The sequence below is a fragment of the Pinus tabuliformis genome, chromosome 9, assembly GCF_031772625.1.
Source record: "Pinus tabuliformis cultivar Carrire ecotype Pingquan chromosome 9, CPIR1, whole genome shotgun sequence".
Classification (NCBI taxonomy): Eukaryota; Viridiplantae; Streptophyta; class Pinopsida; order Pinales; family Pinaceae; genus Pinus; species Pinus tabuliformis.
The window spans coordinates 1,624,121,593-1,624,140,183 of NC_142307.1; the positions used below are offsets into that span (position 1 = coordinate 1,624,121,593).

Below are 18,591 nucleotides of genomic sequence, written 5' to 3' on the forward strand. Positions count from 1 at the left end.
GTTGACGATGCCGACGAAGTGCGTGAATGTGTGGAAGTGAATGATAATGTTATATTTAAAGAAAATCCCCCCCTTTCCAAACTTAATCTAATTAGCTCACTTTTTTTTTTTTTTTTTTTAATTTTTTTTTATGTGACCCACTTTTATAAATAAGTGAAAGTCACTTTTACAATGATACTTTATGAGCTGTCCACTAAATTGTAACTTAAATAAAAGATAAAGAGACTTTAGAATTATAAGTGACTCACTTTTTATAATGGGTGAGAACACTTTTACATAAAGTAACTTTAAAACATAAGTTACATGTGCTTTTTGAAAAAGTAACTCAACAAAAAGAAAGATTTGAACTCAAGACCTCTATTTTCATAAAGTAACTTTGGACCAAGTGAGCTAGTTTAAAAGGTTAGTAGTTTTTGGAACATAAAAAACGGTTTTTATTTATTTATTTATTTTTATTTTTATTATAGTCACTGAAGCTTTGGGGTGTGTGTTTATTTGAAAAGCTCTTTTTTCCTACAAAACAAAAAACCACACAACCCAAAACGGACATACAAAAAAAACCAAACCTTACAGCTTGAAGTTAGCTTTTGCCAGAAATTAAATATTTTCCTCAATGTTTTTGATTTTCCGAGATCACACTAAGGCACAGCGGGAAAAAACATACGCATGAGAAAAATCCTTGCTTTCTGTTTTTGATTTGTCCAGATTGCACAGAGTCGCAGGGCAAAGAGCATACACAAAAATGAAAGGTATAGATTTGGTAATTAAAAAAATAGAGAGCTAAATAAACCGAAATAAACAGAGAGATGAATAACTAAAACTGCAAATAAAGACTGTATACCTCCAGATCTTAAAAATGACGTAGCTAGGGCTACTAGAAACCTTTTTGCGTGAAACGAAAGGGGTTCCTCACTGGAACAGATGCTTCTAACACAATAGAGTAGTCCTCTCGGCCTGAAAGCAGTCAGAAATAGTAGATCTAGGAAACAACAGTCGCATGCACTTGTACCGGCTTCGGATTTGGATCACCAATGGATGCGACCCTCAAATAGCTCTGATACCATGTAGGAATTTACAGGGTAAGTTCCTCAGATAGAACACCAAAGGACACCGCTCACAAACAAATCACATATCAATACACCAGTATTCTTGACATGGTTAAAACCTTTAAAGAGGGAAACAGTCCACGATCTGAGCCAACACGACCACTTCAGGCAATTTATTGATAAAAGAAAGAAAATTTACATAAGCTTCTCTCATGAACCGTCACCCTACAAATGACCCTCCATGCTCTTTAAATAGATATCATGGATCAATCAGGTGTTAAGCCACAGATCAAGTGTCGGTAATACCGAGGAGAGAATGAACCGTCGGATCACTTCATGTCTAGAACATATCGTGACCATCGGATTGTAAGCTATAAAAGTACATAGTAAAGAAACACACTTTACCTAACTCTACACTAGACCAAGTTATACTAAACTATTTCCTATGTGTCGGAATATCCTAACAACTATGTATCCTAATGAATCATCAAATCTGGTACAATGTTAACCAACGTCCTCGACATTGGAGGTATTTTGGGACATGTGCCATCCAATGGTGCTGCTTGGAAGCCTAAGAGTCTCAATGCTTCACCTATTTGTGCCAATATACTTCTTTGAAATGCTAGGTACCTGTGGAGTAGGTGTCTAGGACTTCGGCTGCTGGACCACCTTACAAGAACAACATGGATTCTAGTGCAAGCAACGAATCATCAGGGAGCAAGATCTATAATGCATCTAATTGAACCAAACTTGAATGCTAAAAGTAGTCTAATACTTCAAACAAGGATCCCATTTCAAAATCAGGAACCTGATCCCACAAAGATGTTTTCTCCCTAGGTAGGGGTGGCTAAAGGTTAACCTTATTAGGTGCTTCTAACCTCGAAGGGGAAGTAACATTTCCTTGGTCCACCCTTCAATTGAGAGGTGTTAGTGAATAATAATGATGGTAATGGAGGGGAGAAGATTTCATGGCCAAGTGTCATAGTCAAAGGGACCAACTGATGGGGGTGTCCACATCCTGAGTGTATAGATGTGAGGAGGGAGCATTTGTGGATGCACGAGTTACCATCTTAGCCTTTTTTTTCCACCCCTCATGTGCCTTTTACTTGATTTTTTCATTGTATCACTGCTTATAGGTCAAAGGTTAGAGCTTGCTTTGTATGATGTAGCAATTTTATTACCCCTTTAAGATGAATCATTTTATCGCTCATCGGGGTTGGGACATGCAAGGATTCCTCTTTTTGATGTAATGGAGCCATATGTGCTCAAGAATCAGGTGATGGCCAGATGAGTGAGGTAGAGCTCATGCTAGGCTTTTGCTCACATGCTAATCTTTATGTCCCAACCATCTTTTGCTCTTGATTTTTCATTCCTTTATTTCATTGTGGCCATGATTTGCCTTTTTGTTTCTTTTAGCCGCATAAACCTCCTAGGGAAAAGTTTCAGGGCCCTACCCAGACATGTGGACATATGAGTGCCAAATCCCAAAGAACCAATGACAAGTTGTACCTGAAGAATGGAGGTGAGATATGTGCTTGTAATGTAAGACAGAAGGTGTTAATTATGACATATGGGGAGATGGAACTACACTATCTCAATCAGGGCTTCCCATGTAGTGCCCCTCCTATACCTAAAGGGCCTTAAGCGAGGTCCCACTGGACTAATATTAAAGGTTAACCCCCCAAGTAAGGTGAGAGAACAAGATCACAGTCAGAGTTTGTCAATCTTCTAGATCAACCCATAATCCATACTAAATGCCCCAAAACAAACAATTATAAGCACCCTTTTGCAAAATGACCAAAGTACCTTCTGAATGGCAACGCACCTTTGTCCAAGTGCTAATGTTGGATGGGTGAGAAGCACAAGGCTGATGCAAGTGGCGAAGATATGTGGCATATCATTAGCTAATGAAGGTTGGCAGGGGCTACTACTTGTCCAATGTAGGAGAAAATTTTCTCCTAAGGTGTTATCCATTTTGGTGGATAACATAGATTATTGTGGATCTAGAGGAAAAGCTTGATGTAAAAGGTGATCTTAGGGTTTAGAAGCTCGAGTGGTGCAATCTAGAAATCTCATAGGAAGTTCTTGGAAATATCTCTTTTGATTGTAGAGTTAATATCATCCGTGTGGAGGAGGAGGTGGGGATGAACATTAAGGGAGATTGAATTAGGAAGGAGGTTGTTAATGGAAATGCCCACCACCTTGGAAAATATAGAAAACTAATAAGTTTGATAACTCGATTGGTTTGGGATACAAGTCTCTTAAAGGAGCAAAGCAATAAAAGGGGGTATCTATTGCTCCTTGAGCAATAGTTTGCCATCTATCATGCTATTTGAAGGTAGATGGTAGGCCTAAAGGCTGTGTATAGGTGAGGGGGGTATGCACCAAACTCTCCCTGTGCAACACACTGAGGAACATTCTATTTACACCAAATAAATCATTGAAACATGATAGTCTAGGCTCTCTTGGTGTGACACCACTCTAGATGACCAACGTTTTGGCTCCAATTCATAAGTTTGTATAAAATGACAAGCTTGGCAGGTGCATTAAAGAACATCTTAGATGGTATGTCTTTTAAATGAAGCTAGAATCATTGTCTCTCAAGCATTGCCATGAAAGCATACTTGTTACATATGCATGGCCTAGATGTAGGTTTCCGACAAAAGGTGGGACTTGTGAATTACACACCTACATGAGTTGAAAAGGTGGTAATCCCCACTGGTTACCTCGAAAGGGAAAATGATGCTTAGAGATGACCCATTTGGTTGTATTAAAAATCACGTTCTTAGGTTTCCCAAGGTTGACAATTAGTAGCTGAAGATTGTAGAATTGATTTCAAGCATCAGGTTGTCTCTGTGGGAAAAGTGATTGAGAAGAAAGAAAATAAAAACTGTAGTTGCATGTATTGGACAAAGGTTTATTGTTTTTCTTGTGTGTGTGTGTTAGAAGAAGTATTAGCCATTTTCTAGAGGATGAATGTTGGGGAAGATAGTGAGTTAGGAGTTTGTCCTTTGGAAATCTTTAGGAACTTCTTTGGAGGCCAATTGCAAGATGATTGGAGCCACGAAAGGGGTTATGTATCCTACAAGATTCTATAAAGAGATTACAAGAAATAGCTTAAATCAATAGTTGTTTATGGAAGATGAAATTTGGGTTTCCTTGTCTAGATTAGGCTCTAAAAACATGTTTTAGACCAATGACAATTAGTTGTATAAGAGGAGGATGTCTCCAAATTATTACTATTGGGAAAGTTATGTAGTTTACCTTAGTGGTATTCCTATTGGGTTGTGTCCCTTATAGGAAAAACTCAAGAATTGGACTATGTCTATTTTGGAGGCTAACATGATAGTTTAATTTCTTTTTGTACACATGAGAGTAACTTTTTATTATAAGGTTTCTAGAGAAACATAAAGATGTTATATTTTGATTATGGATTTGTTGAAGCTTCTAATTTTACGTAGTTAGAAACCCTCCATGCACTTTATCTGATTTAACCTACTTATTATTTTCTTTTAACAAGTTATTTATAAAGTAAATACTGAAAATAAACACCAGTGCATGCTCAACATATTACAAATCAACAACTAAAAGAAACAAGAACAAACACACTACATGGCACCATTATTTTTGGACCAATGTCCTCGGAAAAACCCAATGCGGGAAAACCGATGCAACTATCTAAGGGTTTTCTTATTAAGCAATATCAGAGTACAATCTGGGTGCCGAAACTGGCCTACCCAACAGAGAATTTCCTTAGCAGCTATACCTCACAGTTTGAGAGAAATCTCCTGGCTGGAACCTCGGAAAATCCTTCCGGCAGCTCATCAGCACAAAACTGCTCTGCAACCCTAGCTTCTGCCCAATTTGGACTATGTCAGCCCTTATCTGTCTCACGTTGGCCCTGCGTCGGCCTTTCTTGGCTTGCGTCAGCCCAGGAGGCCTTGCCTCAACTCTGGGAGCCTCTGCATCAGCTACGCTGGCTCCTCTGTTGCTCTGTGCAACACTTGGCTGCCTCTGCGTGAGCCCTTGTTGGCTCTGCGTCACTCTCTTTGGCTTCTGCGCTGTTCTCTCGACACAATCTCTGCCTTCTCTATTTCTCTGTACTCAATGCCCCTCAGCTGCTCTCCCGATCACTGATTCTATCTCTCTTAGCAAACCCCGCTCTAGAGAATAGAATGACTGATCACTCTGGTGTGTTCTCCAAGTGACCCTCAAGCCTCCTCTTATACTTTTCTTGTTGACATATCAATGGACGAGATTAAGTCCCTAATCAACGGCTAAGTTTAGATCTGGCTTGATCCATGTCTTTTGGACCACTCTAACACAGATTCATATTAATACATATTAATATTTTATTTTCCCTAAGTTTAGACTTAGGGACTCCATTAAAAATATTAATTATTTTAATATCTCCTGATCCATTTAGAATACGCCCAAACCCCTTCTGGGTATTGGAGATCTCATGTGCCCCAACCTCTCCACTAAATTTCATGGCTAGAGCACATCTGATGCTACCCCAAATCAACAGGATTGTATTCCTTGAAAATTCTAAGTCTCTCTATGAAATAGTGGGATGTAGCTTTCCCCCACCCGCTCTCCATCTAGTGCACTGGCTTTGATTAGATTGCCTTCAATTGGAGCTTTGGGAAGATATTTTTTAAAGCTAGGTTAATTGCAGATGTTTGGGAAAATATGTCAATGCATTGATCCTAACTTGGGAAGGAAAAATGTCATTCTACACAAGAATATGCATTGATGTGGATTGTAATGTTAAGATATTGCGCTTAGATACCATTCTTATAGAAGCATGGGGCTACTTATGAGAACAGGTCCTTGATTTTGTTAATGTTGCTTTTTGGTGTTGAGTTTGTCATAAATATAATTTTTCTCATTGAAATATGCCTTGTCCCACCCTCCCATACTAAGTGAAGAATGAGGTCGTTGGTTCTATGCTAGTGTCATTACAATTATCTGTCTGAAGTCTACACCAAAAATATCAATAGCCACACTTGGCAAACCCCACGCAGGGGAGGAGCATACCTGCCAAGATTTGAATTTGTTTCATTTTGACAATAACCACTTGAAGTTGCTGCTAGACCACAACTTGGTGGACAATTGTTATAATTACATTCATATGCAAAGAGCACATTTGAAGAATAAGACAAAGGATTAAAAATGCAAAAGTTGCCATTGCACAACCAGAAGTGTGTAAAATGCAGAGAATCAAAAAAATATATTAGAACTTGAAGGGGAAGGATTAAGGGAATCAAATAATTTTTTTAAGCCTAGAATCGATAAAGAGCTTACTATGCAATACAAGGTGATATGATTTTTTTGTGCTCAGAGGCGCTCTACAGTCTAATACGAGGTAGATGTTGTCCTGTAATGTTACATTTAAAACCTATAAAATAATACTTACATTAACAAATTAAAAATAGTATTAACCAAAAAGATCTATGTCAGCCTTAAATAAAATAATTTAATTTCCACCATGATTTTGCTTCAACTTTATATAAAGAGATAAAATATGAAAGTAAAAAAAAAATCACTTTTTAGTATGAGGGAGATATGTAATTCCTTTGCTACTTAATATGGAGTTGACAAATGGCATGTAAAAATAATATTATTGATATTACATGATGTGTAATTCATTCTATGTCTGGTTGACTTGTAATATTTGAAACAAAAATATATTAATAAGAAAAAAGTATTTTAGTGTTAGCCATAAATAAAATATTTCAATGTAAATATTTTTGTGGTCATTTGTTGGACATTAATAAAATTTTATATTATCTTATAGAGAAAAATAAAACATTTTTTTTTTTTTTTTAATATTTTTTCTTGCCATTGTGAGAGAGATGTGTAATATATTCAATTCTTAATATGCAGTTGATATGTAACATTTAAAAAACATTAACAATAAAAAAAAGTTTAATATGAGTTATAAATCAAATATTTCAATAGGCATGTTGAATAAAAGATTTTAACATCAAATATCTCAAATATTACAATATGCTTGTTGAATAAAATATTTTAACATCAAATATATATAGAGATAGAAAGAGCGAGAGAGTTCTTTTAATAACTTCTTTCTAATTCAAGGTATGAGAGATATTTGTAATTCCTTCAATGTTTAATATAGACTTGACATGTAACTTTTAAAAAAATAATTCAATGTATACATACATATATACAAAGAGAAGATAGATAGACAAACATGTAATATTTAAAGAAATATCAATAACGAAAATAATTCTATATACATACAAAGAGAGAGAGAGAGAGAGAGAGAATCCTATGGATATATGTTTTCTATTTTCGGATATGAGGGGGCATGTATTGACAATTTAATGTGGAAAATGTTAATTAGAAATAAAATATTTCAATGTCAACCATGTATATATATATATATATTTAAATTTTTTCCTCTTTGAGGAAAAAATCAACTTCTCTCTCAACCCGAGGGCTAGAGTGAGGTCGCTGGTACCAAGCCAGCCCATATGTATACTCACAGAAGGGTTTACAAGGCTCGAATCCAATACAATAATATTCATAGGCACAAAGCCATTAAAACAATATTTATCAAGGCACTATAGCTCATCATCTCTCTAACGGGGGTTTGAAATTGGGTGGGGAAGATAACAACCATTATGCCCAAGCACCCGAGATAACCCTAATTGACAATGTCAACCATGTATATACTATATAAAGCAAATGAAAATATTTTTTTTTCTTATAATTGAAACATTTTATTAGTGTGTTGCTCAAAACCAACATAGATTCATCTCAACTCCAAATCTATTGAGAGTCGAGAGGAATAAAATCTTTCAATGTGCAAACCTTTCCTCAAGTTTCACACTCAAAAAAATGTTTGCATCTTAAGAGATTTGATCCCTCTTGGCGCTTGGTAGATCCAGAGCTAAGATGGATCTATGCTGGTTTTATAACAATTAGCTTTTTAAAATGGATGATGCGGCTAGAGAAATATTGCCTCTTTTGGAATGAAAATGGATAAAATGACTTAAAAGAAATCATATATCATGGTTAAGGCTAATGTAAGTAGAATGGCAACAACCGATGGTCTCTAATCAATGGGATATAAATTCGTTATTCAAGGTTGTAGAATCAACTTGATCGAAATGGAATAGTCTCCTTATAACTCTTCAAAATCTTCAAAATGAAGGTAGTTTCATAGAACATAAGAGGGTAAGGTTTAAAGTGTTCATCTTATCTGTGTCACTGTAACCCTGAAATCTTTTGTAATAGAGGGTTATGCTTCTATAACCCTACAAGCTAAATGAGAAAGTTTGGTAAGTCTATCCCAAGCCCTTTATCTTGGAGAAAATGGATACTAGGAGGAGACTGGATGCTGTACATTCTTACTTATTGTGCTATTCCAACGTTTTGAGAACAAAACCTATAATTCTATCATGTTCTAAAGCTAATCCATGCTCATAATGAGGGTGTACCATTCTTACTTATTGTGCTCTTCCAATGTTTTGACAACAAAACCTATAATTCTATCATGTTCTAAAGCTAATCCATGCTCATAATGAGGGTGTACTTGGGCAAGTATCTTTGACTGCCTATAACATAACAAACGGACAAGAATAAATTTGTCCTAAAATGATGCCTATTATATCTAAGATATTTTGGGACTGTTTGTGAACTTCTTGTTGTTAACTACGAATAATCCTAAAACAAGATCTGTGAAACATGAATAAGCTGATATAACATATTTTCTCCATGGTTGAACTGTAAAATTCAATTAAGATAATTCATAGTATCATATGGATTTACATTTATACTTGGCTTTGGTATATATTTCTTTTGAGAGATGCATATGGTACTCCCTTCTCTGTTGTAATTTTCATGGAGTTGTTCTTCTAGGTCCTATTAATTATTGTTTTTGTCCTTCAAGGACACTAATACGATTCCAATTTCAACTTCAAGCTTTTTCACATGGATTGTGCTGTGTTTATAAAAGCAAGGAAAGTTCTTTAATTATAATTTTTTGTTTTTCCATTTTCATGTATTATGATATGATCATTTATATTGATGTGAAATGATCTGGTCACCTTGACTGCAACGTAATAACCCCTAGATAAATGCGGTTGAATAACTGTGATGTATATCTTTGCCAAAGAAGATATATATCAACTTTTTTCGTGCATGTCTTTATTACACGTTCAAATTTTTTTACGACTCTACATTTTATGATGTTTGCAACCAAATTGGCCTGGCCTTTTTGTTCATTTATAAACCCTTAGATTCCACTATCTTCATTTCAAAAAGATGCTCATCGTTTTGCAAAGATATGGGGTGTCTTTTTCCAACAATTGTTTGGAAATGTGCAGAATTGGACACAGCATTTTGAACAACGTAATGAATGCTGTTATTTCGCTAACGCTCACAACAAGGATGGTATGAAGAAGGTATATATTCACTTTTTCAATTGCCATCTATTTTCTTTTGTGTATATGTCTGGATATTCTCCTGATTAGAAAAGTTGTTAAACTTGAAATTCCAGTGCTTATTCTAGATGACTTAAAATGGTCATAGATGTCTTATCTTTTACTTCTGCAATAGTTCATAAACAATTGTTCTTGAATACCCTAATCATTCTCCTTTGCTTTTCCCTGTAAAAATATCACAACTTTATTCATTAAGAAGGAAATTACATTCTGTACGTGCTTATAGCATTGAAAAAATATTCAAAAAGATTCTGTAGGTGTCTCATTGATCACATACTGTGCCTATATATTCTTCTATAAACGAAATATTCCTATTCCAAAATTGTCAAAAATATCTTCTAGAAAGTCTGGCCCCTGGGTACTTATCTGATAAAAAATACCTCTAAACTGTCCATACCCTTCAGGTATTGATGCCCCACTGGTTCACATTCTACATCATAAATAAACATCCTTTTAATGCCCGCATCTGAAACAGATCTGTAGACTTCAAGTGCAAATATGAAAAAATAAAAGAACTGCTGAAGGACATCATGAAGAACAGAGAGAACTGCCTCTCAATCAAGGACAGGAGTGGAGATCTGCTGCAATATAGTGGCATCCTTGGACTCGTTTCATGAACATAAGCCAGCAGCCAGAAGGCCTTCTTTGAGAGCTTGTCTGGTTCCAATTCCCGAATTGAGCTATCTGAAAACATGTATAAATGAGATGTGATTAATAGGTAATTCTTCACTTCCTCAAAGATAGGATTTAAAACAAATCAGACATTCTAATCTGATCTGTCATCCATTTTATGACCACTTGAAATTCCCAAAAACCTGAAAATTCTCAACACTATTTTTGGCTGCAAGTTTTAAAAGGGTCTTCAGAGCAGAGAGTTCAGTAAAGTTGTTGTATCCCCCTCCTAAAACAGCTTTGAAGCAAATGAAATGAGTCTCATTATGAGAAAAGATGCCACTGGACCCACAAAGATGAGGGGTACCTTCACCATCAAAGTATCCCCAAGCCCCAGATCTGAAATTTGACTTTGAGGGAAAGGATTTGGATCAGTGTTGAAATAACTGAAAATAGCCTTGGCTTGAGCAGTGTTACAACACAAACTAGCACCTTTAGATCAAAGATCTGTTGACCACTAAAGTGTGCCCAAATATTTTTGAAGACTCCATGCCCAATGATGTATCAAAGGCTTCATGTACCATCAGAGATCATCATATCACCAGAGTTTTTCAACTCTACTTTTTCTCTTCATCTTTTTCTGTTGTACTCAGATTCCACAAACCCTGCAGAGATGATGTAAAGTAATACTAGTATGATGAAGTTGAGTCATGTAACAAACCTAGGTTGTTGGTATTATGATGTATGTATTGTACTTGATGGCAACCCACTTGTAGCAGAACAACTCTCTTGTATATGGTAACTAGATGAATCTACAGAAGAGATATCAGATGTGACAGAATGCATGACATGAGTGTTTTCAAACGTGATGAAATGCAGGGCAGCTTCAAGGAATTAGTTCAGAAAGCAACTCACTCAGATGACAGATCACAATACTGTTGGTTAACATCACAGAGTTACAGATCAGACTACTCAGAATGAAGAAAGAGAGGTATATGCAGGTTCACCATTGACCAAGCTGTGTATACACGCGGGTTCATTGTATACAAGTTGTGTATACGTACATAGGCACTTTCGCAAAAGGAAAAGCGTGTATACCTTGGAAAACTAAATGTTTGGTCTGAAGTATTTGGTCCATGGTATTTTGATCCATGGTATTGGGTCCGAGGTATTGACCCTAGGTATTTGGTCCAAGGTATTGGTCCTAAGTGGTTTTGGTCCATGGTATTGAGAAAGGTCTAAAACTATAAAAGGAGGAGAAGATCATTAGGCCATGGTGTGCAAATATCGAATATCTGATATAATGTGAGATCTAATATGCAGGTTATTGGCTTATGGTGTCGTGTTTGATATGAACCAAGGAAGAACCTTAGCACTTGATGAAGGATAAGATCTAATGATGTTTCAGGATCTTAAGGCTTGAAGTGAATTATCTTTATGTGGTTTGATCATGTATCTGAATAACTGGCGCATGTTGTAGTCTGTAAATATGATGATCTGGGTATGATTGAAGTCTGGAACTGTTGTTATGTTTAAATCATCTTTTATAGATCTGTACGCAGGTTCACTTTAGAAAAGGAGCGTATTCACGCTGGTTCTGCATATTAAAAACAGTGTATACATCATAAATTTGATTTGCAGATCTGTACGCTAGTTTGCTTTGAGGAAAGCACGTATGCACGCAGGTTCGACACATGAAAGTAGCGTACACCTTATAAAATATGTTTTAGTTGCTTCTGTTTGCTGTTGCAGTGTTCTGGGTTATTGCTTGGGTTTTGGTTACTATATTTTGGAGACAACATTCTGAATGATCAGAGTGATTGATTGATTCAGTTGTGGTTGGTTCAAAAGGAGATTGGTTGATGCAGAAATATTTGATGATTGAATGATTTTGTTGATGGATCCAGTCTGAAAATTTATGAAACGTGGTCCTTGGAAGAAAAGAGAAGGCGGTAGCCTTCTGTAGGCCTGCACCTACGTACTAATAAACATATCAGCTAGTACAAGAGCTAGGGGGTTGTAGCTTCCTTCCAGTAGAAGCTAGAGAACGAAAGAAGGTTGTAGCCTTCTCTAGGTAGAAGCCTGCGTACTGGTATAAGACTGCACCAGTACAAAAAAAATTGTAAACAGAATTATCTTATTAAAAGAAGACAGAGACGATTGCAACATGTGGTTTTCACCGACATTGAGTTTTCACCTTATATCTTGATGTTCATGTGTATTTCTTATGTGTGATGATCTGTTCTGTTTTTACTGCACCGGGTTACTGTTTATATGGTTATGATGCACTGATTAAAGATCAATATATAATAAATTAACTCAATCATAAGTTTGCTGGATATACGCTAGTTGCTCTAAACACAGTTGTGTGTACACACGAGTTCCCTTAACTGAAGTAGCGTATATAAATCTGAATATGGAAATGAAAAATTATTAGTTTGATAACACTGATTCACCCCCCCCTCAGTATTATTTCCAACAATTAGTATCAGAGCCAGGTCCTTCAGAAGAAGCTTGATCACTTGAAGGAAGATTCATCATCATGAGTAATCAAGAAAGTGGGGGATCCATCAGACCGCCAATCTTTGATGGGAGCAACTTCGTTTACTGGAAGGTAAGAACCACAACCTATCTTCAATCTCTTGGAACAAATGTCTGGGAAATCGTGGAAGGAGGATATATATTTCCATCAGCAATTCCTACAGATGCAACAGGTAAAAAGCAATGTGAAACCAATGCCAAGGTTGTCAATACATTATTGGGAAGTCTATCACAATCAGAGTTTGTCAAAGTTATGCAACTCAAATCAGCCAAAGAAATATGGGACAAAATCGTTCTAAGCTACGAAGGAGACTCTCAAGTAAAACGTGCTAAACTGCAAACTCTCAGAATTCAATATAAAACTCTTAAGATGCACTATGATGAAAGTGTAGCTAGTTACTTATTACATATAGATGATATTGTTAATTGCATGAAGAATTTGGGTGAAGAGATAAAAGAAGTTACCTTAGTTGAAAAAGTTTTAAGATCCTTATTTGCTAAATTCGAATCAAAAGTATCTGCCATAGAAGAAAAGCAGGATCTACAGACTATTACTATGACACAACTTCACGGAATCTTAACTGCCTTTGAGATGAGAAAAGGAGGTCCCTCAGATATGACAGAAGCCGCATTTAAAGCTTCAGCAAAAGGAAAAGAAGAACTCAATGAATCAGGACATATTTAAGAAGAAGAAGAGGAAGCGAACTTTGTCAAGGATTTTCAGCGGGGATTCAGAGGTAAACTACCTTTCAAATGTTTTGCCTGTGGTAGAGTCGGTCATTATGTTGCCAAATGTTCTCATAAAGATAAATATGATAAAGGGAAGGAAATTGCAAAATGGAATAGAAAACAAAGTGTAAGTAAAAAGAGCTACTATACTCATGAAGATAGCGATGGTTTATCAAATAGTGATGAAGATGAAAATAGTAGTGACTACAGACTTCTGATGGCTTATGAAGATGATGATTTTTTGGATGCTTTAGATGAAGATGACATTTATGAAGAAATCTCTAAACTCAAAATCTGTTTAGAAGAAAAGAATATGATTATAGATACCTTGACATACCAACTTGCAAGAGAAAAACACAATGAAAAACTAGAATGTGAAATTGTGGGTCTAAGAAAGGATTTTGAGAAAACAAAAGCTCTCGATCTTAGATTTGCTAAAGGATCAGAGTCCTTAAATGAAATTATCAAAGTGTAGCGCTTTCCTCTGATAAAGACAGGCCTTGGATATACTGAAGAAACATCTCAATCACAGAAGCCATCAACCTCCACTAAAAGCTATCGTGATGCAGCAAAGAGCAGTGAACAGTTCGACATTCGTCAGCAAAGGCATAAAACAAATCACTAGGTGAATCAGGCTCAATTTACTTCAAGGATGAACAGAAGCCACAATCAACCTCAGGTAAATCGTACTCAATTTGCTTCAAAGAATATCAATCAACAGGTTAGTAGGAAGAACTTCAACTACAATCAACATGTCAGTAGATTCAATAATCGCAGGAACTTCTTTAATGGTCAATGTTTCTCATGTCATAATTTTGGACACAAAGCTACTCAATGTGTTGATTACAAAACTATCATGACTAGAGAAGCACGAAATCAAAGGAATGTGACAGGGATTAAGAAAAGTTACTATAATAACTTTTCTCTTCTTGAAAATGAAATATAATGCTCAATTTGTAACAACTTTGGCCATGAAGAATCTGAATGCAGGAGTAAATTTCAGCAAATAAAAAGAGAAAACTCTATTAAATCCTAAAATATGGAGAAAGAAATAACCGCAAACAGAAAGATGTGGTATAGCCTTGTATGCAGAAGGAGAAGAAAACCAGTGGTACATCGACAGTGGATGCTCAAAACACATGACAGGTGACAGAGAAAAACTACACTCATATAATGCCTTAGAAAAGGAAAAGAGTGTCTCATTTGGAAATGACACTCCTGCTGTCATAAAAGGTAAAGGCTTTGTTTTCTTGAAAGAAAAAGTTAAAGTTGGGAATGTTATGTATGTTGATGTTTTAAAGCATAATCTGTTGAGTGTGAGTCAAAAGGTGATCAAGGAAATGAAGTAGTGTTTCGATCAAATGGATTTGTTGTTCGTGAGCTTGATACAGGCGAAACCGTGATTAAAGGGACAAGAAATCCGAACAACCTATACATACTCAAGGAAGGACAACAACAGTGCTATCTAAGCAAAAATGATGAAAACTGGCTATGGCACAGAAGATTGGGACATCTAAGCTTTTCTCAAATAAGAAAAGCATGCAGATTCCACGCTGTTCGTGATCTTCCAAATATCAACATTCCTAAAAATACTATATGCAAATCATGTCAATTTGGTAAGCAAATCAGATCTCAATTCATCGAAAATGAAGGGTCAGCTAGTAAGCCTCTTGAACTTGTTCATACTGATTTATGTGGTCCATCAAGGAAAAAGTCACTTGGTGGAGAATAATACTTTATATTGTTCATTGATGATTTTTCCAAAATGTGTTGGATAGGTCTTATAAAGCATAAAGATGAAGCATTTGAAAAGTTCAAAGCCTTCAAAGCTTTGGTTGAAAATGAATCAGATCGCAAAATCAAATGCCTAGATCTGATTGAGGAGGGGAATTTACCTCAGACGAATTCTTTGACTTTTGTGAACAACATGGAATAAAAAGGCATTTCTCCACCGCAAGGACTCCTCAACAAAATGGAGTGGTAGAAAAGATGAACATAACTATTCAACAAATGGTTCATGCTATGCTAGATGAATCTGGAACTCCTGCAACCTTCTAGGGTGAAACTGCATTGGCTGCCGTCACTATTCTCAATCAAACAAATGTTCGGGTAAACAACACTCAAACTCCACATGAACTTTGGTATGGTAAGACTCCTACTGTAAAATATTTCAAAGTTTTTTGAAGCAAATGTTACATCAAAAGGTCTGATGAAAAACTTGGTAAGTTTGAACCCAGAGCAGATGAAGGTATTCTTCTTGGCTACTCTTCCCGAAGTAAAGGATATAAATGTTACAATAAAAGACTTGGGAAAATTATTGAAAGTATTGATGTTGTGGTTGATGAAGCATGCAAGAATCCAAAATAGATAAAAACCGAAAATTATGACAATGAAGAAGATAAGGATCATTTTCCCACATCAAATCACACTGATTCTGAAGAAGAAACCAATGAAGCACCAGAAGAAGAGATAACGATAGAAGAAAAGACTCCGTCCAGGTATGTTTAGAAAAATCATCCAGAAGCTCAAATCTTAGGAGAAAATGGGGCAGGTGTGCAAACTAGAAGAACCATGTCCGAAGCTTCAAGCTATATAGCATTACTATTTTCCACTAAACCTCAAAATGTAAATGAAGCATGCAGAGATGAATGTTGGGTCAAGGCCATGAATGAAGAACTTGAGCAAATTGAAAAGAATAATACTTGGGAATTAGTTCCTAGACCTCATGATAAGAATATCATAGGAACTAAATGGATATTCAAAAACAAGCTGAACAAAAATGGAGAAGTTATTAGAAAGAAGGCCAGACTTGTTTGTAAAGGATATGCTCAACAAAAAGGTATAGACTTTGAAGAAACTTTTGCACCTGTTGCTAGACTTGAAGCCATCAGAATGTTTCTTGCTCTTTCTAGTTTTCAGAAATTCGAAGTATACCAAATGGATGTAAAATCTGCCTTTTTTAATGGAGACTTAGAAGAAGAAGTCTATATTGAACAACCAGAAGGATTCATTCTTGGAAATGATGCAAAACTTGTATGCAAATTCAGGAAAGCTTTCTATGGTCTAAAACAGGGTCCAAGGGCATGGTATTACCGTCTTGACAAATATCTCCACCAACAGGGTTTTTCAAAGGGGTCAGGAGATAACAATCTATATACAAAGATGGACACTGATGAATTGCTAATAATTGTTGTGTATGTTGATGATATCATTTTTGGTAGCAATGAAGAATCCATGAGTAAGAATTTTGCTTCAGTAATGCAGCAAGAATTTGAAATGTCCTTGCTTGGTGAGCTTACCTACTTTCTTGGTCTACAAGCTCAACAAAATAAAGATGGTATTTTTCTCTCACAAACCAAATATCTCAAACAAATCTTGAAAAAGTACGACATGGAAGATTCTAAACCAGTATGCACTCCAATGGTAACAGGATGTAGTCTCAGCTCAAATGATGAATCTGCAGCGGTACATCAACCAACTTATAGATCCATGATTGACAGTGTGCTTTATCTAACAGGTACCTTACCAGACATCATGCATGCAGTGGGAATAGCTAGAAGATTCCAAGCAAATCCAAGGGAATCTCATCTTCAGGCAGTCAAAAGGATCTTTAAATATCTTCAAGGAACACAGAGCTTTGGTTTATGGTATCCTAGAGATACCGATCTTACACTTCATGCATATACAGATGCAGATTGGGCAGGAAGCATTGATTACAGAAAAAGCACTAGTGGTGGTGCATTCTATATGGGTTCCAGGTTAGTGTCTTGGTTCAGCAAGAAACAAAGCTCAATTGCATTATCTACAGTTGAAGCAGAATACGTGGCTGCTGCATCTTGTTGCACACAATTACTTTGGATGATGCAAACCTTGCAAGATATTCAGATCACATGTACTCCACCAATCTCCATTCTATGTGATAATACAAGTGCCATCAGTATTTCAAAGAATCCAGTAATGCACTCCAAGACCAAGCACATACCCATCAAATATCATTTCCTATGTGAACAAGTGCTGGAACAAAAAGTCAAATTGGAGTATGTTCCCTCCAAAGAACAGGTTGCTGATATATTCACTAAACCACTGCCCAGAGAGACATTTGAATATCTCAGACAAAAGCTGGGAGTAGTTTCTGCATCATCCTGTTGTTAAATCCTATTTTTTAGAGAAAGGTGGTTATACGCAAGTCTCATGATGTGTAGTCACGTACATACGCGAGTTTCTGTGGACACAATCGCGTATATGTTGGTTTGAAGAAAAACAGTGGGCTAGACTCAAGAAAAAGGGGGTTTGCTATGGTTCTGTCAATTATCTGCTCTATTTGATGATGATTTCAATCTGCTGTTATATTGGTCCTCATAATGTTGTTGATCACTTGATGTATATTTGATTGATGATGATGCTTTGATATCTCTTACTGACATATGCAATGATCAGATCTAACAGTGAACAGGTGGCACAGGTTCAGGGGGAGAACATGGTTGATGATATTTTGGGAACTAATGATGGACATATACAGGTTGTTGGTTCGGATGCTATTGACAGATGTTGTTGATGATAGTTGCTGATGACTATCATGGTCTTGTTTAAGACATTTTGTCTCTGTTATAAATGTCATGTATATCATTCAATGTAAAGGTCATATCAAGACTCATGATGTAATAATTAGTCTCTGTCTATTGTAGTCTTTTGATGAGTCCCTTTTGGTCATATGATGTAATTTGTACCCCCACTATGCATGGGAAGGATGATGTAATATTTCAGTCATGTATAAACAATTGGTATATCCCCACTTGGTTGGGTGGATGAGTCAAATTTGGTATATCCCCACTTGGTTAGGAGATGGATGCATGTATGAGTCATTGATGATAGGAAGTTCATTTGTGATGTATGTATAGAGTCATGTTCTTTTAGAACATCTTTTTGCAAACTTTGCTTATGCTCAGGGGGAGCATGAACTCGATCATGGGAGCTCAATCAGCACTACAACAACCATTGACCAAGACTCATGATGTAATAATTAGTCTCTGCCTGTTGTAGTCTTTTGATGAGTCCCTTTTGGTCATATGATGTAATTTGTACCCCCACTATGCATGGGAAGGATGATGTAATATTTCAGTCATGTATAAACAATTGGTATATCCCCACTTGGTTGGGTGGATGAGTCAAATTTGGTATATCCCCACTTG

General features: G+C 36.2%; 1 protein-coding gene across 2 annotated transcripts in view; it reads left to right on the forward strand.

The window, feature by feature from the left end:
• LOC149155030 (short integuments 2, mitochondrial-like) overlaps positions 1–18,591 on the forward strand; it is a 363,396-nt gene that overhangs the window by 103,206 nt on the left and 241,599 nt on the right. For both annotated transcript variants that reach the window (XM_089443158.1, XM_089443159.1), the window contains exon 3: positions 9,404–9,481. In XM_089443158.1, the coding sequence (XP_089299284.1) occupies positions 9,404–9,481 (78 nt within the window). The remainder of the gene's footprint in view (positions 1–9,403; positions 9,482–18,591) is intronic.